The following is a 22,199-nucleotide window of genomic DNA, read 5'->3' as shown; positions in this document are numbered from 1 at the left end:
GAGACGTGTAGTTACAGTGACGAATTTAGTGACAAGTCATAGTCTAATCACACCCTTGTTTAGTGACACTTATGTCTGTAGTTACATTCTTTAAGAAGTTGAAAATAAATTACTGCTTCAGTTCAGTTTATTTCAGATTGTAGTTGCATGTTTAATATTTATTGTCAAGTATTAGTTAGTTACCAAAATAGTAGTGACAAAGATGTAACTAAATCTGGATAGAGTGGTTTGCTGTAGTTACATTTTACAGGCTTTAGTGAGACGTGTAGTTACAATGACGAATTTAGTGACAAGTCTTAGTCTAATCACACCCTTGTTTAGTGACACGTATGTCTGTAGTTACATTCTTTAAGAAGTTGAAAATAAATTACTGCTTCAGTTGAGTTTAATATTTATTGTCATTCAGTAGTTAGTTGCCAAAGTAGTAGTGACAAAGATGTAAGTAGTGACAATTTCTGGATTGTGGATAAGTTGTTTTAAGAAGTTGGAAAGAAAAAAAGAAATTGCTTCAGTTTCAAAAATTGTAGTGACAAGTTGTAGTTATATCACATCCCTGGTTTAGTTACATTTATGTCAGTAGTTACATGGTTTAAGTAGTCGAAACTAAATTATTGCTTTAGTTTTGTGTTCCATGATGAATTGTAACTAAATCGTCTGATCTTTTGATTTGTGTTCAGTCATGGCGACGTTATGTCAGTGAGGACCAGATGGGCGAATACAACTTCAACTTCCACGGGAATGTGGATAACTTTGCCGAGAACTGTGCAATGACACAGAATCAAATAGATTTGTTCAAGGAATCTTGTTTTGGACGCTTTCTGTCCTTGCCAACAATCACCCGGTCTTCAAAACTAATTAGCAATCTGATGTTGAGAACCGGGTAATACGAAAGACAACCCCAATCGGCAGACAAGCTACTTATTGAGCTTGGTGGAACTCCTAGGGAGTTCACGAAGCAGCATTACGCAGATATAATGGGGTTGAAGTTGGCCGAGGATTACAACTTCAAGGAGATGGAGTACATTGACGTAATTGAAAAAGGCCTCTTAGACGAGACTTTACAAAAAGGGGCACTTGCCTCTAGAGGAAATATCTCCGCTTTCATTGAGCCGAGCAAGGAATGGGGCGGCGTAAAGCGGACTCGCTTCCTACTTCTCCATTTCTTATACAACGTGCTTCTCTCTGGCCAACCGGTCAGTCCATTGCCGACGTCGTCATACATAAAGATGGTAGATGATCCCGACGCATTCAACAACTTTCCGTGGGGCAACGTAGCAAGGGACTACTTCATTTCCAGGGGGAGGTCATTCGTGACGAAGGCGAAGACGAAGCGAGGGACGAAGTCGAAGCCGCATCTCCCTGGGTTCTTACATCCTCTGCAGGTCTGAGCGTACGAATGCATCCCGAGACTTCAAGAGCGAGGTTTCTGCACGGTCTTCAATGCTTCTGCGGATCCCTTGTTGTTGAAGTGGTCCTCGAACTCCAAAGTGACCGAGGGGGGTATCCAAAGAATTGGGCTCGACGATGTCGAATTCACAGATCTTGGCAGCGAGAAGGCTGGTGACGAGGAGCCCGAGTCCTCCAAACCTTCGCGAGACTTTGTTTTTCCGCCTGCCTCGAAGAAGACCAAGTCGGGTGACACAAAAACCGAGGTACGTAATTCAAAATTAACTTTTAGTGACATGTTCAGACGGTAGTGACATGTTGAGTGAAAGATTTTGTGACTGATTTTTCAGGAGCGATTGACCAACCTAGAGAATGAGGTCGGTCATCTACGAGTAGACCTGGAGGAGATCCGAAAACACATAGGTTCGCTTGCGCATGACCTAAAGCACGTGTTGGAGGATCTTGACATGCGGTCGGCAAAGAAGGCGGCGAAGGACAAGATTTTGGAGGAGGTAGCAGAGAAAGAGTCTGAGGAGAGGAGGAGCAGAGAACAAACTGAGAGAGAGAAAATCAACCATGGTGACGGATGGCGACAAGCAGGTGAAAGTGAAGCCTATGAGAAGGAAAAAGAGAAAGACAAAGAAGAAAAAGAAGAAGAAGAAGAAGAAGAAGAAGAAGGAAAGAAAGTTGAAGAAGAAGAAGAAGAAGAAAAAAAAGAAGAAGAAGACGAAGAAGAAGAAGAAAAGAATGATGAGAACGAGACCCTCGCCGGTGACAAAGACTCTCTCACCGGTGAAAAGCAGGTTGTCACTGGTGACGAAGAGGCTGTCATCGGTGAGAAAAATGCTATCAGTAGTGACCCAACAGATGTCACTACCGATAAAGAAGAAGATACAGGAAAGGAGAAAGATGGAGATGGAAAGAAAAAGAAAAAAGAAGACCGGGATTGCAAAGAAGAAGACAAAAAAAGGACGACGATGCTGATGATGATGACGATGACGGAGATGAGGCTAAGTAGGCAAATCAAAGAAGTGTAGACTCTGCTGCTGGTGATGCGCTTGAAGGTGATGCAGAAGAAGAAGAAGCGCATCCCGTCCCAGCAGCTGTCGGCGGATGTACTGATGCCGCATCTCCAGCCGAACCAGCCTCATCGTCATATTCAATCCAAGTGGATTCGGATTCGTCTGCGTCTTCAGGCATTGACGCGGATGCTGAGAATTCAGATTCTTGCACACAAGTCACCCCTAGCCATACTTCTTACTGTTGGAATTGATCTAGGGTTTAAGAAAAAGTTTAACGCTTCGTTAAGCGGCGGAATTTTAAAATTTTCTTTTTCGAGTAAAACAGTTTTTACTAACCTAGACAAAGAGCAAGCACATGTAAATAAAAACTAATATGAGCATAGAAGTTTACTAACCGTTTTAGACGCTTGAACGTTGAGAAGCTTTTGGAAAAAGGTTGCAACGTTCGTCTCCCTCGCAGCACGTCTCTCTTCCTTCCTCGGCAACTCGAGCAACCACGAAAGTTTCAATCACTAAATCACTCGAGAGAAAAGGAATTAGTGTGTGGGCACTTTTAAACACTACGACTTAAGAACGAGTCTTGAAGTCACAGAGCTAAACACTAGGTCAAATGAGGACCTAGATGCCCAACAATAAAAACGAAATTGAATAGAGAGAGAGAGAGGACAAGGGCGGCCAAGTCTAGAGAGAGAAGCTCTCAATCTCTAAAACTTTGGATGAATGAAAAGTGTGGTATGAGGCTCCTATTTATAGGAGAGGTCTTACCTTCAATCAGGTAGATTCCTCTTCTATAGAATATCACATATTCATGAGCCAATTTCCTCTTTTCCCACTTGAGATACTCGGCCAAACAAGGCATCAAGAAGCCTTGATTTGTTTCCTTTTTTGTTCCTTTTCTCTAGCTGGCCGATTTCCCTAATGCATCCACATGCAAATTTGTTTCCTCTTTTTCTTTTAGCAAGTATCTTGATACATTTATGCACAAAATATTCTCTCTTCCTATGGGTATGTTGGGCGCCTATTTCTCATCTAGAAGGAGCTTCTAGAAGCTTCTTCATTTGTTCATGACAACATGAGAAAAGCCCATTAAGAATTTTCAATAAAATTCTTATGAAATGAAATTAATCCACAAGGCCCAATAAATCTAATTTTGGCCGAGTGACATTAAGTCATCAAATGAACTTGTCAAAAAAATTTATTGACATTCATTTCATGCTATGTCTCAAAAGACAAAAATACCCTTTTGACAATTTTCGTTCTTGTTTTGACTTAGCTTGCAGTTTAACTATTCCTACTCGATGTGATTCGTGACAGTGACCTCATGGATCCAAATGAACAAAGCTTGAGCTAAATACTTGGACTCAAAAGTTCACAAACTTTTTCCAAGTTTAGCTTAATGTCAACTGACTCCACTAAAGAGTTGACACTGAAAATCTCTCGGTTCAAATGAATTTATTTTCTACTCAAGAATTCAACCTAATTGTAATGAGTGGATCCACAGAATATTATCAGTGTTTACCCTTCATGAATATCATCAGCTAGTCGGGATTTACAAAATTACCATTTTACCCTTCTAGCTGTTATTTCCTCAACTCCTTTGTCGCCTGTGAATAAGTTAGAAACAATGTATTTGATGAGGAGCTAACAAGTCACATTGTTTCATCCAAAAGAGTCAAGACTCTATTTGGACACCGGCCAGTTCATTTATTCACACTCCAAGGAACAAAGCATGAGGTGATATACATTGCATTTCAGCAATCTTGTACATGAATTCCATATCTATGAGATCTTCACAAAGTTACTCATGACATTCTCACAACTTAGTACTTCACCAATAGGCCTTGTTCGGAATCACATAGTGAGTCCGAACTCTGACTTTCTCAAATGAGAATACTAAGGTGTGAAATGACATGTCTCATTTCAGGATTAAGGTAAGCACGATGCAATTCATACGTAGTGACTTCGAGACATAAGAGGTTAAATGGTTTATTCTTATCTTGTCTCTAGAAGCGCACTGGTCAATTCAGTACCTTCGGAAGATACCTAGAAGAACTATAGAGTCTCCAACTCTCAATGCCTCATAACCAGACATCATAGATTCTTCTAACAACCATATTGAGGTCAATAGTCCTTTGACCCTTAGATTGCGAATATATCGTTTTAAGCAAACTACAAAGAGTTTGTTCATGCAAATCTACATTTGTTTCTTTGTAAGTTGTTTAGTTTGTTTATGGACTAAAGACTAATGTTTTATCATAAAGCTTCAAACAGACACAGAAGAATGAATGAACGTTTCAACTTTTTATTAATGAATAAGCAATTACAAGCAAGAGTCTTCATGAGACTTTATTACATCAAATGTACAATATAAAGATTACAACCCTTCTTGTGGGCACCATTGACAACAAACTCCCACTTGACTCAAAGAAGATGTGTGTAGTCCTTCATGCCTAATCCCTCTCGATGTTGGTCGAAGACCTTGTTCGCTAGGGCCTTTGTGAATGGATCTGCTAGGTTGTCCACCGTTGAGATCTTCTTCACTTCCACGTCTCCGCGCTGCACGATCTCTCGAATCAAATGGTATTTCCTCTCAATATGCTTAGAGCGCTTATGGCTTCGAGGTTCCTTTGAATTAGCGACAGCCCCACTATTATCACAATAAAGGGTCATGGGCTCGTCGACATTTGGAACAACTTCCAAATACTTAAGGAATTTTCTAAGCCATACAACCTCTTTGGATGCTTCACAAGTAGCCACATATTCTGCTTCCATTGTGGAGTCAGCAATAAAAGATTGCTTAATACTTCTCCACACAACAGCTCCACCATTAAGGATGAACATAGATCCCGAACTGGATTTCCTGGAATCCTTATCCGCTTGAAAATCGGAGTCGCTATATCCCGTCATAGTTAGGTCAGTACCTGAGTATGTAAGCATCAAGTTCCTAGTTCTTCGAAGATACTTGAGAACATGCTTAACAGCAATCCAGTGCTCGGGTCCAGGGTTGGATTGGAAACGGCTAACTACGCCAACGGCGAAACATATATCAGGTCTAGTGCATAGCATAGAATACATATATCAGGCTCGGAGTGGACCGTCCCTCACAAGTGTCTTAATCCTATCTAGGCTGATATGACTAAGTCTTAAGTGCCATAGGTATGTTGATTTTGTTAGATCGGAAGATTCAGAAAGTTTGATCCTCTTTGGCTCCCTAATAAGATCATTATCTATTTCGGTGTCTAAAAGTGAAGGTTGAGTGGGATAAATGTAAAAAAGAGCATTCTTCATACATGCATCAGTGACAAAAGAATTATCAGGAAACGAAATACGAATTCCATTCTTAATGAGCAACGGATATTAAGTTCTTCCCAAAGGTAGGAACACAATAAACATTATTCAAGTTAAAAGTACGGTCTTCAAAAGACAGCGTCACGAATCCCACATGTTGTCAATGGTGCCCACAAGAAGAGTTGTAATCTTTATATCGTACATTTGATGTAATAAACTCTCATGAAGACTCTTGCTTGTAATTGCTTATTCATTAATAAAAAGTTGAAACGTTCATTCATTCTTCCGTGTCTGTTTGAAGCTTTATGATAAAACATTAGTCTTTAGTCCATAAAAAAACTAAACAACTTACGAAGAGACAAATGTAGATTTGCATGAACAAACTCTTCGTAGTTTGCTTAAAACGATATATTCGCAATCTAAGGGTCAAAGGACTATTGACCCCAGTATGATGTTAGAAGAATCTATGATGTCTGGTTATGAGGCATTGAGAGTTGGAGACTCTATAGTTCTTCTAGGTATCTTCCGAAGGTACTGAATTGACCAGTGCACTTCTATAGACAAGATAAGAACAAACCATTTAACCTCTTATGTCTCGAAGTCACTACGTATGAATTGCGTCGTGCTTACCTTAATCCTGAAATGAGACATATCATTTCACACCTTAGTATTCTCATTTGAGAAAGTCAGAGTTCGGACTCACTATGTGATTCCGAACAAGGCCTATTGGTGAAATACTAAGTTGTGAGAATGTCATGAGTAACTTTGTGAAGTTCTCATAGATATGGAATTCATGTACAAGATTGCTGAAATGCAATATATATCACCTCATGCTTTGTTCCTTGGAGTGTGAATAAATGCACTGGCCAGTGTCCAAATTGAGTCTTGACTCTTTTGGATGAAACAATGTGACTTGTTAGCTCCTCGTCAATACATTGTTTCTAACTTATTCACAAGCGACAAAGGAGTTGAGGAAATAACAGCTAGAAGGGTAAAATGGTAATTTTGTAAATCCCGACTAGCTGATGATATTCACGAAGGGTAAACACTGATAATATTATGTGGATCCACTCATTACAATTAGGTTGAATTCTTGAGTAGAAAATAAATTCATTTGAACCGTGAGATTTTCAGTGTCAACTCTTTAGTGGAGTCAGTTGACATTAAGCTAAACTTGGAAAAGGTTTGTGAACTTTTGAGTCCAAGTATTTTAGCTCAAGCTTTATTCATTTGGATCCATAAGGTCACTGTCACGAATCACATCGAGTAGGAATAGTTAAACTGGAAGCTAAGTCAAAACAAGAACGAAAATTGTCAAAATGGTATTTTTGTCTTTTGAGACATAGGATGAAATGAATGTCAATAAATTTTTTGACAAGTTCATTTGATGACTTAATGTCACTCGGCCAAGTTAGAATAATTGGGCCTTGTGAATTAATTTCATTTCATAAGAATTTTAATGAAAATTCTTAATGGGCATTTTTCATGTTGTCATGAACAAGTGAAAAAGTTTCTAGAAGGCCTTTCTAGATGAGGATAGGCGCCCAACATACCCAAGAGAGAGAGAAAATATTTTGTGCATAAATGTATGAAGATACTTGCCAAAAGAAAAAGAGGAAACAAATTTCCCCTAAGAAGAAATGAGGTAGGCGCCCAAGAGAGAGACAAAAGGCAAGGCATGGAACAAAATAGGAAACAAATCCAAGGCTTAATGAAGCCTACCTTGGCCGAGTATGTCATAGAGGAAAAGAGGAAATTGGCTCATGAATATGTGATATTCTATAGAAGAGGAAACTACCTTATTGAAGGTAAGACCTCTCCTATAAATAGGAGCCTCATTCTTCTCATTTTTCTCATTCCACATAAGTTAGAGATTGAGAGCCTCTCTCTCTAGAACTTGTGGTTGCCGCCCCTTCCTCTCTCTCTCTCTCTCTCTAGTTTATTTTCGATTTTTGTTTTGGCACCTAGGTCCTCATTTGACCTAGTGTTTAGCTCTGTGACTTCAAGACTCGTTCTTAAGTCATAGTGTTTAAAAGTGCCCACTCACTAATTCCTTTTATTTCGAGTGATTTAGTGATAGAAACTTTCGTGGTTGCTCGAGGTGCCGAGGAAAGAAAGAGAGACGTGCTGCGAGGGAGACGAGCATTGCAACTTTCCAAAAGCTTCTCAAAGTTCAAGCTTCAAGAAAGGTTAGTAAACTTCTAAGCTCATAATAGTTTTTATTTACATGTGCTTGCTCTTTGTCTAGGTTAGTAAAAACCGGTTTAGTTGAAAAGAAAATTTTTTAAAATTCCGCCGCTTTGCGAAGCGTTAAACTTTTTCTTAAACCCTAGATCAATTCCAACACCACAGCCTTCGCAGACACCAGGCTCCCATCACCCCATTTGAAACAGAACTCGCCTTTCTCTAAGCTTTTAGTTTTCTTGAAACCATTCAAGGAACAACAAATATGGTTAGTAGCAGCGGAGTCAAGAATCCACGTTGATACATTATCAGCTACTAAGCATGCTTCGGTAACTAGTACAATACTATGTTCCTTTGCTTTGAGATAGGCAGGACAGTTCTTTTTATTGGCCTTGTGAGGTCTCTTCTTAGTTCCAGAGGCGGAGGCTTTTTGCTAAGTAGCATGTGCCTCTCCTTGATTCCTCTTTCTCTTAGTGAGACCTTCAGCAGTGTGGATCTCCTTTATAAGCTCGGTAACAATGTACTCTAGCTTGTTCATGGAGTAGTTCCACTTGAAGGTATTAAAAGATTCGGGGAGAGTCTCCAAGATCATATCTATTTTGATCTCCTCGTTAATCTTAGATCCTAGGATTTCCATCTCATTCAGATAACTAATGATCAGTATCATAAAGTCTCTAACAGGAGTCCTAGCCTTCATGCGACAGTTTATAAACTGTCGGACTGCTTGTTGCCTTGTTTGACGCCTTTGCCCTCCAAACATCTCATGGAGATTGTTGAGCATGTCGGCGGCAGTCTCGATGTCACTGTTGTTGTTGCAACACATTGTTCATTGATGCTAAGATATAGCACCTCACAATCTCATCGGAGCAGAGCCAGGCCGCCAAGGCGTCTTTGCCCTCTTGAGTCGAATCATCATTCGTCAGAAGTGGACACGGGGTGGTGAGTACCCATTTGTGCTTGTTAACGGTAAGTATTATGTCGAGGTTATGTTTCCAACTAACGTAGTTTTTGGTTTCGAGTTTGTTCGGGGAAAGGATCATCGAGAGAGTGTTGAGAGACATGTTGCTTGATTAAGTTGAAACAAGTTTATGATTAGTCTTTGGTTTAGGATTTAAGTTTGTTTAAGACTTGATAAAATCCAAATGTGTTATAAACCAAACGATAATTTACTCCCTCAAGAGAAGGCCGCAAAAAATCTCCATTTATAAGTAAATGACACATCATTAATGCTTAGCCAAGATGTCAATACATCAATTTTGACTAGCCACCTTTTAAATTGGTTTGATCACTCACATCCTTTTGCAGAGCCTCAAGGGAGGATTACTAGGGATTGAGCCTAAGTGTGCAACCAACCACTTAGTCCAAAAGATCAACTTTAAAAAACAATCCCCCAAGGGGAGGCCTTGTCATCATCATCTCACTCTCGGACGTAGCTCATTGAGCAATGATCGAAACAAAAACGCCTTGGAGTACTCCCATTTAAGAGAAGGTCGCAAGAGCGGCTCTTAGTCCTACGTTAATTGCTTCTTTCATTAGTGTTGGGGATCGTGGGTTACAAACAACAAATATAACCCTCCCACTTAGTTTTTGGAGTTGGTTCATCGACTCTTATAAGTTCGGAAACAGATTTCCTAGTTAGAGAGCGACAGAGCGGACAACTAGAAGAGAATCCTAGATCTTCATGTTCAGAGCAGTGTTAGTGCATAAAGGCACAAGGGACATACTCGGATCTTTTCCTATTTTCTATTTCGGGAAAGTGCATGAGGAAAGTGTGAACTTCAACTCACTCGGACACTTGAAAGTTTGAGATTACACATCTTTTTATTTTTTGGTTTGTCTACAAGGAGACCTCCCACTCAAATTTTCAAGAGCATATAGATTTTGAACATATGTGATATAGATATAGTTTTGAAAACATTTTGAAAACTTACTTGATTTGGATGACAAAATATTTTCAAGTTTGAAAACGAAAACGGTTTTTCAAAATTCAAACTAGTTTTGTAAAAATTCAATTTCAATTAAACTTTCAAAAATCAAAACATTTTAATCTTACACATCATGTTAACAATCATATGAAAAACATTTTTGCTCAAGAAATTTTTCTCATTAGAGTTCTATAACTCATGGTAGAGTGGCTGAAAATCCGGAATTCTAAAAAACTGGACTTTCGGAATATCCGCGTACCTCGGAGTAAAATCGCCATAACTGGCGGCTCCCATGTCCTTTTGACCTGAAACTGGTGGCATTGGACAGAGGACAGACAGAGATTTAATTTAATTCAAGAATCATTAAATTTAGATTTTTGAGCAGAGAGTTATGCCACTTTTACTGCGGGTTTTACTCCAGCTCGAAGAAAAAGAAATAATTAAAGCTTGGTCCTTTTTAGGTGCGAAAAATCTAATGTCTCAAAAGACAAAAATACCCTTTTGACAATTTTCGTTCTTGTTTTGACTTAGCTTCCAATTTAACTATTCCTACTCGATGTGATTCGTGACAGTGACCTCATGGATCCAAATGAACAAAGCTTGAGCTAAATACTTGGACTCAAAAGTTCACAAACCTTTTCCAAGTTTAGCTTAATGTCAACTGACTCCACTAAAGAGTTGACACTGAAAATCTCTCGGTTCAAATGAATTTATTTTCTACTCAAGAATTCAACCTAATTGTAATGAGTGGATCCACAGAATATTATCAGTGTTTACCCTTCATGAATATCATCAGCTGGTCGGGATTTACAGAATTACCATTTTACCCTTCTAGCTGTTATTTCCTCAACTCCTTTGTCGCATGTGAATAAGTTAGAAACAATGTATTTGACGAGGAGCTAACAAGTCACATTGTTTCATCCAAAAGAGTCAAGACTCTATTTGGACACTGGCCAGTTCATTTATTCACACTCCAAGGAACAAAACATGAGGTGATATACATTGCATTTCAACAATCTTGTACATGAATTCCATATCTATGAGATCTTCACAAAGTTACTCATGACATTCTCACAACTTAGTACTTCACCAATAGGCCTTGTTCGGAATCACATAGTGAGTCCGAACTCTGACTTTCTCAAATGAGAATACTAAGGTGTGAAATGACATGTCTTATTTCAGGATTAAGGTAAGCACGATGCAATTCATACGTAGTGACTTCGAGACATACGAGGTTAAATGGTTTGTTCTTATCTTGTCTCTAGAAGTGCACTGGTCAATTCAGTACATTCGGAAGATACCTAGAAGAACTATAGAGTCTCCAACTCTCAATGCCTCATAACCAGACATCATAGATTCTTCTAACAATCATACTGAGGTCAATAGTCCTTTGACCCTTAGATTGCGAATATTTCGTTTTAAGCAAACTACGAAGAGTTTGTTCATGCAAATCTACATTTGTCTCTTTGTAAGTTGTTTAGTTTGTTTATGGACTAAAGACTAATGTTTTATCATAAAGCTTCAAACAGACACAGAAGAATGAATGAACGTTTCAACTTTTTATTAGTGAATAAGCAATTACAAGCAAGAGTCTTCATGAGACTTTATTACATCAAATGTACAATATAAAGACTACAACTCTTCTTGTGGGCACCATTGACAACAACAACATTGTCACTAATCTGTATGCTTTCACAATTAGTTATAAATAGGTAACTAACACGATGCAGTAAACCCATATTTATTGACAAATATGTAACTAAATATAAAAATAAACTCAGTTTTAATGTCTTGTATGTAACTAATCTAGAACTTTTTTATGCAATGTATTTGCAGTGATGAAAGGATATATTTTTACTAACGTCAAGCATAGCGGTGTATGGCTCAGAGATGAGTATGAAATTAGCTAACGTAGTTAAGGTGGTTGTTCAAGTTTTAGGTTAAGTAACTTGTAGAACAAATCAATCAAACAGAAAGTAGTAAAAGACACAGACAAATTGGTAACCATGTTCAGTATAACGGTCTACTCAAGGGGATTGTGACGTCCGGGTAAAAGCAATCCACTATCTCAATCAACCACGATTGTAAGAATATTAAATTAGACAAAACTCCTCTTTGCTAACACCTTTCTTCAATGGTTATCTCTAGTGGGTATGGATTCAAGCCCGCCTTGAACGAGAGACTCATATCCCCGTTTTACCCTGATCTTGCTTCGAAGATCAATAGCACACATATGCGACACACGATCTCAAGCTTAGTATGACGATACAAAAGCTCTGAGTCAATCAATGTTGGCTTGTTGTCGATGAAGTTCTCTGGAATGAGAAGACATGCAAAGATTTTACGGTTTCGTGAATAGCCAAAAAGTCGAAGAACCTCGTTGACCAAAGATACAAACCCTTGGTGGGTTTATATGTGATCAGGTTTTGAAATCTTACGCGGAAATAATATCAATGAATCTCTGAAGATCCGAGATTACATCTCCAAGTAAATTAGGTAACTAACCAACGTGGTGGTTACAAGATTTCCGCGAAAGGAAAAAGACGCAACTGCCATGACAACACGTTGCATAAGGTGCTTGAACAACATGTAGACGCGCCGGCTTGAACAACTCTGTTACAATTTGTTTTGCCAAATAAACGATGCCATACAAAATAACAACAATCTCTCCCTTGGCATTTTATGGCAAAACAAACTTGATCACTACGCATAGTGAAAATTATGTTCATGTTCAAAAAAAAATTCTGATAAACCAAAATACTATCCCTTTTTCCATAAAAAGACAAGCCAAGTAAATAAACAGTCTAGGTTGACAGAAAAAGAGTTTAAAATTCTTAAAAAGAAAAAAAAAATACAAACTTGGTGGATAAGGAGAAATAGGGGGGGGGGACGAGAAGATAGCTGTTTTCTTGATCTTCTTCTTCTTATTCCTTTGTATTCGAAGGGAGTGAGTGCAACCTGTTCTTCCTTCTTCTTTGTCTCAGTGGTCAAGGTCTTCTTCAAGGTCTTCGAACGGGTACCTGATGTCTCTTATTAGGTTCGTGAGAAACCTCATTTGTTTCATCAGTTGAGTGATAGTAGCCGTATGAAACTTGACCTCAGCGTTGAGTTGCAGATGATATTTGCTCTCATGGATGAAGAGAGAGAAGCACAAGCTGAACGGGAGGAAGATGGAGCATCTTCATGGACACGACGAGAAGGTTTCTCCAGCAAGAGATCGTTCTTGTGCTTCCCGCCGAACAGCTTGTGTTCATCATAGATGAACTTAAGACCAATGGACAGATCATTCTCATTCTCCATCAACAAGGGATCCTGCTTCGTCACAAGATCATAAATCAGAGGACGAAAACCTATGGGATGGTTTACCTTATCAGAATCTCCAAGCTTTGCAATGTGAGAGAAAATGATCTCTCCCATGTTAACTGGCTGACTGTTCCCAATGGCATACAGAAGCTGAGCCATAAGCTTTGAGAGAGAGCTCATGGGTTTGATGGGATACCAGTTTCGAATAGCGGTCCCATACAGAAGGGAGTACTTCGTGCTAAGATCCGTTGAAGACATCTTGTTCTCAACCCAACTGGTCTTCTCATCAGCAGTGATACACCTGGTGAGCATTCAACTTATTGTAGTACTCGTTGATAACATGAGGTGTGATCATTATCCTCTTTCCTCTGACAAGAACCTCTCCAAAGCTTGGACTAGCCGAGTTGCCCAAGTCATTGGTAAGGTTCACAATAACATCTCTCACAAGCAGAGCACTGTACTTTTTGGAATAAGTGATAGTGGAGAACGATCTTGTTGGCATTGTTGCCCACAAGAAGAGTAGTGGTCATTACTTATATACATTTGATGTAATAAAGTCTCACGTAGACTTGTTATGAGAGACTTTTCCCATATTAAAAAAAAAACATTTTAGGCCCAACTCAAACGAGGACAAAGCATCTCTTCGACCTCGGCCTCATGAGTTCGGCCTCGGCCTCAGCTCGACCTCGGCCTCATGAGTTCGGCCTCGGCCTCAGCTCGACCTCGGCCTCACGAGCTCGACCTCGGCCCCACGAGCTCGACCTCGACATCACGAGCTCGACCTCGGCCTCACGAGCTCGACCTCGGCCTCACGAGCTCGACCTCGGCCTCATGAGACTCGGCCTCAGCTCGACCCCGGCCTCACGAGTTCGGCCTCGGCCTCAGCTCGACCTCGGCCTCACGAGCTCGACCTCGGCCTCACGAGCTCGACCTCGGCCTCGCGAGCTCGAGCTCGTGCCTCGGCCTCGCGAGCTCGAGCTCGACCTCGGCCTCACGAGCTCGACCTCGGCCTCAGCTCGGCCTCGGCCTCAGCTCGACCTCGGCCTCACGAGCTCGACCTCGGCCTTGCGAGCTCGACCTCGGCCTCCCGAGCTCGACCTCAGCCTCACGGGGTCGACCTCGGCCTCGCGAGCTCGACCTCGACCCCCAGGCGAGCTCGACCTCCAGGCAGGCTCGACCTCCAGGAGGAAGTCCAACCCAAAAATTGTGAAGGCAATCCCAGCCCTTCCAAGGGCCAAAAAGGAAAAGTACCAGCCCATAATATCATCCCAACACCAACCTTTCCACACCAATGAGCTCAGCTTATTTGTTTTCTGGGACCTACCAATAAACCATAATATCATCCCAACACCATCTTTTCCACACCAATGAGCTCAGCTTATTTGTTTCCTGGCACCCACCAATAAACCATGATATCATCCCAACACCAATCTTTCCCCACGAAGAGCATTTTCTTTATCACTCTTGAAGCCATCTCGGCTGGACCCCACCAAGTCCCTCAACCTCCAACTACTATAAATACCCCATCTCATTGAGGGGAAAGAAAAGGCGATTCCTTCTGAGAAGAAACTTGACACTTCTCTCTGCTTCTCTTGATGCCATCCTTGGCCAGAAGTGAATTCTCCCCGATTTCTCATTCTCAGAGATTCCGAAGCCACGAACGCAGGTGACCCGGCGCTCGCGATCCCGCCTCGAAGCCCGCCGAAGCCTCAACTCCCACCGACGCTGCAGATCCAGCCGACCCGGGGCTCGCAATCCGGCCTCGAAGCCCGCCGAAGCCTCAACTCCCGCCGGCGCTGCAGACCCGTTCGGCCCCAACGCGCGCAAGCCAACTCTGGTGCTCGCCGGAGCTTTCATCTCAATCGACGCTGCAGATCCAGCCGACCCGGCCCTCGCGATCCAGCCTCGACGCCCGCCGAAGCCTCAACTCCCGCCGGCACTGCAGACCTGTTCGGCCCCAGCGCGCGCAAGCCGACTCTGGTGCTCGCCGAAGCTTTCATCTCATCCGACACTGCAGATCCAGCCACGACACTCGCCTTGAACTACGTCATGACCTGATCCCGACTAAAGGGTACGTAGGCAGCCAACCTTTGGCGCGGTCACACACCCCCATTCACCCCCCAGATTCCTCATTTGGAGGTGTTTGGACGAACTCAAGGGACATTCACAGCTAAGGGACGACTCGGGATATCGAGTCCGACACGCTCGAGTCGAGGCGAGACCACTTGGTCCGGCCTTGGGTCTAACCGTCTCCGACTCCTAAATCGTTGTCCGAAAAACTGCGACAACATTTTGGCGCTAGAATGAGGGGATCTCGAGAACAACCACGAGCTCTCCACCGGCAAACTCACTTCCTCCACGGAAGACCACCAAAAAATCAAAGCCAACAATTTCCTCTCCAAACAGATTCTCTCTCCCATTTTATTCTTCAGCCACAAAACAAAAGAGAGAATAGATTCCTCTCTGGTCATCATCTCAGACTCTCCCGCGAAAAAAAAGGGAGAAGGAGACGGCGCTGCAGATCTGTTCGGCCCCAGCACGCGCGAACCGACTCCGGTGCTCGCTGAAGCCTCCATCCCAGCCGACGCTGCAGATCCCGCCGACCCCGGCGCTCACGAACCAGCTCCGTCGCCCGCCGAACCCTCGACTCCCACCGGCGCTGCAGATCTGTTCGGCCCCAGCACGCTCTCCCTTCCATTCCACATTTTCGCTACTTGTACGACTCTAGATGAGTCGTGTCCCTGCCACCTCCGTGGGCGCCCGAGCGACTAGCTCGAGGCACGACCTCCAAAGCTCCGCGCACCGTCTCGAAGGGCAACCTCATGATAATGAGAGCCAGCCCCGAGACCCGACGAATGACCCCGAGGCCGCAGTCCGAGAGGACACGGCTCGAAGGCTCGCCGAGCTCCTAGACCGCCCCGGCGTCACCGGCACTGTGACAATGGAAGTCCACGACGAGAAAGACCCCGATTACGTGGCAAAGTCGAGAGGCAACAAGACCGACCTCCACCACGCTCTTCACGAAAGGGAACGCACGCGCACGCTTCCAAGGGGACACCCTCGGGCGACCGCGTCTAGACGTCAACTTTCTAATGGGCACACGCACGCGCCCTCGAGGGGACACCCTCGAGCGACCATGCCAGAGCGTCAAGGGTCGAGTAATGCTCGGGGACACTCGACCTCTAGGTCCCGAAAGGGACGCTCCAAGCTCACCATCCGCGTCCAAAACCCCCGGGGAGATGACGACGTCAGTGGCCGTGGCGTCTCTCGAGGACGTCACCCAAATGACGTATCCTCGCCTAAAGTAATAGGGACGGCCACCGGAGACTTGAGAGATCGCCTCAATTCCCGAAGGGAGTCTCATGGGAGCGACTTGAGAGAAAAACTCAACGCCCGACGCGGGGTCGAGAGAGAAGTCGTCTTGGGACATCAACCACGCAACGTTGCTGACCGCGCACCCAACAAGAGGCGTACCCCCCCACTCATGGCGCCGGCCACCGGTCTCGGCTCGCGAAGGAAGAGGCGTAGAAGCGGTCGAGTCCCTAATGACCATCTGTCTCCAGCCCCGAAGCAACCCTTCGTCCCACTCAACACGGCGCCCGACCAGATCCTGAGCTTACACAGGGAGAAGCTAGGATCTCCGGCCCCGTTAAAAACGGACCCCGCGACGAGGTACGAGAGCAAGCAATGCGAATATCACCATGACCACGGGCACGCGACAACAAAATGCTACCAGCTTAGGAAGCGAATTGATTCCCTACTTCGAAGTGGGGACTTCGAGGAATTCGTCACATCTGCTAGCAAGCCATGAGTGTCGCAGCCTCCACCCTCAAACTCACGACCGAACTCGATCGACCTCGTGATAGCTTTTATTGCGAAAATGCAATTTTCTTTTTCAAAAAAGGCCGAGTGCCATGACTACCTGTAACGACCCCTTTTATTGCAGTATAGAATTATTCTAACACACTGTTGTATACCTCCAACACGAGAGTTTCTTGGCCTTCGTCTCACAAACGCAAGAAACTCGGGGGGCTAATGGGGATCAATGCTCAATAAAAAACAACTAAAAAAATAATAATAATAAAAATATAAAATAAAAAGAAGTCCCAAGGGGCCGATGGTCAGGCCGGAGGTCCCAAAGGAGAAAATCTTCACATAACTCCTCGAGATGAGTTCATTCCTCGAGTCGAGTTCGAGTCCACGAGTCGACTGATACTCCTCGTGCCGACTCTTCACATAACTCCTCGAGATGAGTTCATTCCTCGAGTCGAGTTCTAGTCCACGAGTCGACTGATACTCCTCGTGCCGACTCTTCACATAACTCCTCGAGATGAGTTCATCCCTCGAGTCGAGTTCGAGTCCACGAGTCGACTGATACTCCTCGTTCCGACTCTTCACATAACTCCTCGTGCAGGCTCTACATGAGTCCTCGCGTCGAGTTCGAGTCCACGAGTTGATTGATACTCCTCGTGCCAACTAGCTCATCACTTAGTCTAGTCTTGCTCGCCATGTCGTCCAGTCGAGCTCGACACTTCGTCTGATCGAGCTCGCCACGTCGTCTAGTCGAGCTCGTCACTTCGTCAGATCAAGCTCGCCACGTCGTCTAGTCGAGCTCGTCACTTAGTCTAGTCGAGCTCGCCACGTCGTCCAGTCGAGCTCGTCACTTAGTCTAGTCGAGATCGCCACGTCGTCCAATCGAGCTCGTCACTTCGTCTGATCGAGCTCGCAACGTCGTCCAGTCGAGCTCGTCACTTCGTCTAGTCGAGCTCGCCACGTCGTCTAGTCGAGCTCATCACTTAGTCTAGTCGAGCTCGCCACGTCGTCCAGTCGAGCTCGTCACATCGTCTGATCGAGCTCGCCACGTCGTCCAGTCGAGCTCGTCACTTCGTCTGATCGAGCTCGCCACGTCGTCTAGTCGAGCTCGTCACTTAGTCTAGTCGAGCTCGCCATGTCGTCAAGTCGAGCTCGTCACTTCGTCTGATCGACCTCGCCACGTCGTCCAGGCGAGCTCGTCACTTAGTCTGATCGACCTCGCCATGTCGTCCAGTCGAGCTCGTCACTTCGTCTGATCGAACTCGCCACGTCATCCAATCGAGCTCGTCACTTGGTCTAGTCGAGCTCGCCACGTCATCCAGTCGAGCTCGTCACTTCGTCTGATCGACCTCGCCAAGTCGTCCAGTCGAGCTCGTCACTTAGTCTGATCGACCTCGCCACGTCGTCCAGTCGAGCTCGTCACTTCGTTTGATCGAGCTCGCCACGTCGTCCAGTCGAGCTCGTCACTTAGTCTAGTTGAGCTCGCCACGTCGTCCAGTTGAGCTCGTCACTTCGTCTGATCGAGCTCGCCACGTCGTCCAGTTGAGCTCGTCACTTAGTCTGATCGACCTCGCCACGTCGTCCAGTCGAGCTCGTCACTTCGTCTGATCGAGCTCGCCACGTCGTCCAGTCGAGCTCGTCACTTCGTCTGATCGAGCTCGCCACGTCGTCTAGTCGAGCTCGTCACTTAGTCTAGTCGAGCTCGCCACGTCGTCCCGTCGAGCTCGTCACTTCGTCTGATCGAGCTCGCCACGTCGTCTAGTCAAGCTCGTCACTTCGTCTGATCGAGCTCGCCACGTCGTCCAGTCGAGCTCGTCACTTCGTTTGATCGAGCTCGCCACGTCGTCTAGTCGAGCTCGTCACTTAGTCTGATCGAGCTCGCCACGTCGTCTAGTCAAGCTCGTCACTTCGTCTAGTCGAGCTCGTCACTTCGTCTGGTCGAGCTCGACACTCCGTCTAGTCGAGCAGGAATGACTTCATCACTTCGTCCAAACGTCTTTGGATTCAGTTCGTCAGTTCGCCCAACCGAGTTGGGCTAACTCAATCAAAACTCAACAACAACTCAGTCAAGGGGCCGATGGTTAGGCCGGAGGCCCCAAAGAGAGACGGTCTGCACATTACTCCTCGAGTTGAATTCACTCCTCGAGTCAAGTTCGAGTCCACGAGTCGACTGATACTCCTCGTTCCGACTCTTCACATAACTCCTCGTGCAGGCTCTACATGAGTCCTCGCGTCGAGTTCGAGTCCACGAGTTGATTGATACTCCTCGTGCCAACTAGCTCATCACTTAGTCTAGTCTTGCTCGCCATGTCGTCCAATCGAGCTCGACACTTCGTCTGATCGAGCTCGCCACATCGTCCAGGCGAGCTCGTCACTTAGTCTGATCGACCTCGCCATGTCGTCCAGTCGAGCTCGTCACTTCGTCTGATCGAGCTCGCCACGTCATCCAATCGAGCTAGTCACTTGGTCTAGTCGAGCTCGCCACGTCATCCAGTCGAGCTCGTCACTTCGTCTGATCGACCTCGCCAAGTCGTCCAGTCGAGCTCGTCACTTAGTCTGATCGACCTCGCCACGTCGTCCAGTCGAGCTCGTCACTTCGTTTGATCGAGCTCGCCACGTCGTCCAGTCGAGCTCGTCACTTAGTCTAGTTGAGCTCGCCACGTCGTCCAGTTGAGCTCGTCACTTCGTCTGATCGAGCTCGCCACGTCGTCCAGTTGAGCTCGTCACTTAGTCTGATCGACCTCGCCACGTCGTCCAGTCGAGCTCGTCACTTCGTCTGATCGAGCTCGCCACGTCGTCCAGTCGAGCTCGTCACTTCGTCTGATCGAGCTCGCCACGTCGTCTAGTCTAGCTCGCCACTTAGTCTAGTCGAGCTCGCCACGTCGTCCCGTCGAGCTCGTCACTTCGTCTGATCGAGCTCGCCACGTCGTCTAGTCAAGCTCGTCACTTCGTCTGATCGAGCTCGCCACGTCGTCCAGTCGAGCTCGTCACTTCGTTTGATCGAGCTCGCCACGTCGTCTAGTCGAGCTCGTCACTTAGTCTGATCGAGCTCGCCACGTCGTCTAGTCAAGCTCGTCACTTCGTCTAGTCGAGCTCGTCACTTCGTCTGGTCGAGCTCGACACTCCGTCTAGTCGAGCAGGAATGACTTCATCACTTCGTCCAAACGTCTTTGGATTCAGTTCGTCAGTTCGCCCAACCGAGTTGGGCTAACTCAATCAAAACTCAACAACAACTCAGTCAAGGGGCCGATGGTTAGGCCGGAGGCCCCAAAGAGAGACGGTCTGCACATTACTCCTCGAGTTGAATTCACTCCTCGAGTCAAGTTCGAGTCCACGAGTCGACTGATACTCCTCGTTCCGACTCTTCACATAACTCCTCGTGCAGGCTCTACATGAGTCCTCGCGTCGAGTTCGAGTCCACGAGTTGATTGATACTCCTCGTGCCAACTAGCTCATCACTTAGTCTAGTCTTGCTCGCCATGTCGTCCAATCGAGCTCGACACTTCGTCTGATCGAGCTCGCCACATCGTCCAGGCGAGCTCGTCACTTAGTCTGATCGACCTCGCCATGTCGTCCAGTCGAGCTCGTCACTTCGTCTGATCGAGCTCGCCACGTCATCCAATCGAGCTAGTCACTTGGTCTAGTCGAGCTCGCCACGTCATCCAGTCGAGCTCGTCACTTCGTCTGATCGACCTCGCCAAGTCGTCCAGTCGAGCTCGTCACTTAGTCTGATCGACCTCGCCACGTCGTCCAGTCGAGCTCGTCACTTCGTTTGATCGAGCTCGCCACGTCGTCCAGTCGAGCTCGTCACTTAGTCTAGTTGAGCTCGCCACGTCGTCCAGTTGAGCTCGTCACTTCGTCTGATCGAGCTCGCCACGTCGTCCAGTTGAGCTCGTCACTTAGTCTGATCGACCTCGCCACGTCGTCCAGTCGAGCTCGTCACTTCGTCTGATCGAGCTCGCCACGTCGTCCAGTCGAGCTCGTCACTTCGTCTGATCGAGCTCGCCACGTCGTCTAGTCTAGCTCGCCACTTAGTCTAGTCGAGCTCGCCACGTCGTCCCGTCGAGCTCGTCACTTCGTCTGATCGAGCTCGCCACGTCGTCTAGTCAAGCTCGTCACTTCGTCTGATCGAGCTCGCCACGTCGTCCAGTCGAGCTCGTCACTTCGTTTGATCGAGCTCGCCACGTCGTCTAGTCGAGCTCGTCACTTAGTCTGATCGAGCTCGCCACGTCGTCTAGTCAAGCTCGTCACTTCGTCTAGTCGAGCTCGTCACTTCGTCTGGTCGAGCTCGACACTCCGTCTAGTCGAGCAGGAATGACTTCATCACTTCGTCCAAACGTCTTTGGATTCAGTTCGTCAGTTCGCCCAACCGAGTTGGGCTAACTCAATCAAAACTCAACAACAACTCAGTCAAGGGGCCGATGGTTAGGCCGGAGGCCCCAAAGAGAGACGGTCTGCACATAACTCCTCGAGTTGAATTCACTCCTCGAGTCAAGTTCGAGTCCACGAGTCGACTGATACTCCTCGTTCCGACTCTTCACATAACTCCTCGTGCAGGCTCTACATGAGTCCTCGCGTCGAGTTCGAGTCCACGAGTTGATTGATACTCCTCGTGCCAACTAGCTCATCCCTTAGTCTAGTCTTGCTCGCCATGTCGTCCAATCGAGCTCGACACTTCGTCTGATCGAGCTCGCCACATCGTCCAGGCGAGCTCGTCACTTAGTCTGATCGACCTCGCCATGTCGTCCAGTCGAGCTCGTCACTTCATCTGATCGAGCTCGCCTCGTCATCCAATCGAGCTCGTCACTTAGTCTAGTCGAGCTCGCCACGTCATCCAGTCGAGCTCGTCACTTCGTCTGATCGACCTCGCCACGTCGTCCAGTCGAGCTCGTCACTTAGTCTGATCGACCTCGCCACGTCGTCCAGTCGAGCTCGTCACTTCGTTTGATCGAGCTCGCCACGTCGTCCAGTCGAGCTCGTCACTTAGTCTAGTTGAGCTCGCCACGTCGTCCAGTTGAGCTCGTCACTTCGTCTGATCGAGCTCGCCACGTCGTCCAGTTGAGCTCGTTACTTAGTCTGATCGACCTGGCCACGTCGTCCAGTCGAGCTCGTCACTTCGTCTGATCGAGCTCGCCACGTCGTCCAGCCGAGCTCGTCACTTCGTCTGATCGAGCTCGCCACGTCGTCTAGTCGAGCTCGTCACTTAGTCTAGTCGAGCTCGCCACGTCATCCCGTCGAGCTCGTCACTTCGTCTGATCGAGCTCGCCACGTCGTCTAG

The 22,199-nt window shown here is 45.9% G+C and overlaps 1 protein-coding gene across 1 annotated transcript in view; it reads left to right on the top strand.

The window, feature by feature from the left end:
• The first annotated feature begins 16,049 nt into the window (after positions 1-16,049).
• LOC149380676 (uncharacterized) overlaps positions 16,050-22,199 on the top strand; it is a 52,660-nt gene continuing 46,510 nt past the window's right edge. The window contains exon 1 of the mRNA XM_089630470.1: positions 16,050-16,140. Within this exon, the coding sequence (XP_089486596.1) occupies positions 16,050-16,140 (91 nt within the window). The remainder of the gene's footprint in view (positions 16,141-22,199) is intronic.

The sequence above is a fragment of the Urtica dioica genome, chromosome 11, assembly GCF_054948205.1.
Source record: "Urtica dioica subsp. dioica isolate 48M chromosome 11, U.dioica_male_clone48M_v1_H2, whole genome shotgun sequence".
Lineage (NCBI taxonomy): Eukaryota > Viridiplantae > Streptophyta > Magnoliopsida > Rosales > Urticaceae > Urtica > Urtica dioica.
Note: the sequence above shows the minus strand (reverse complement) of the source record. Positions and strands in the feature narration are given on the sequence as shown.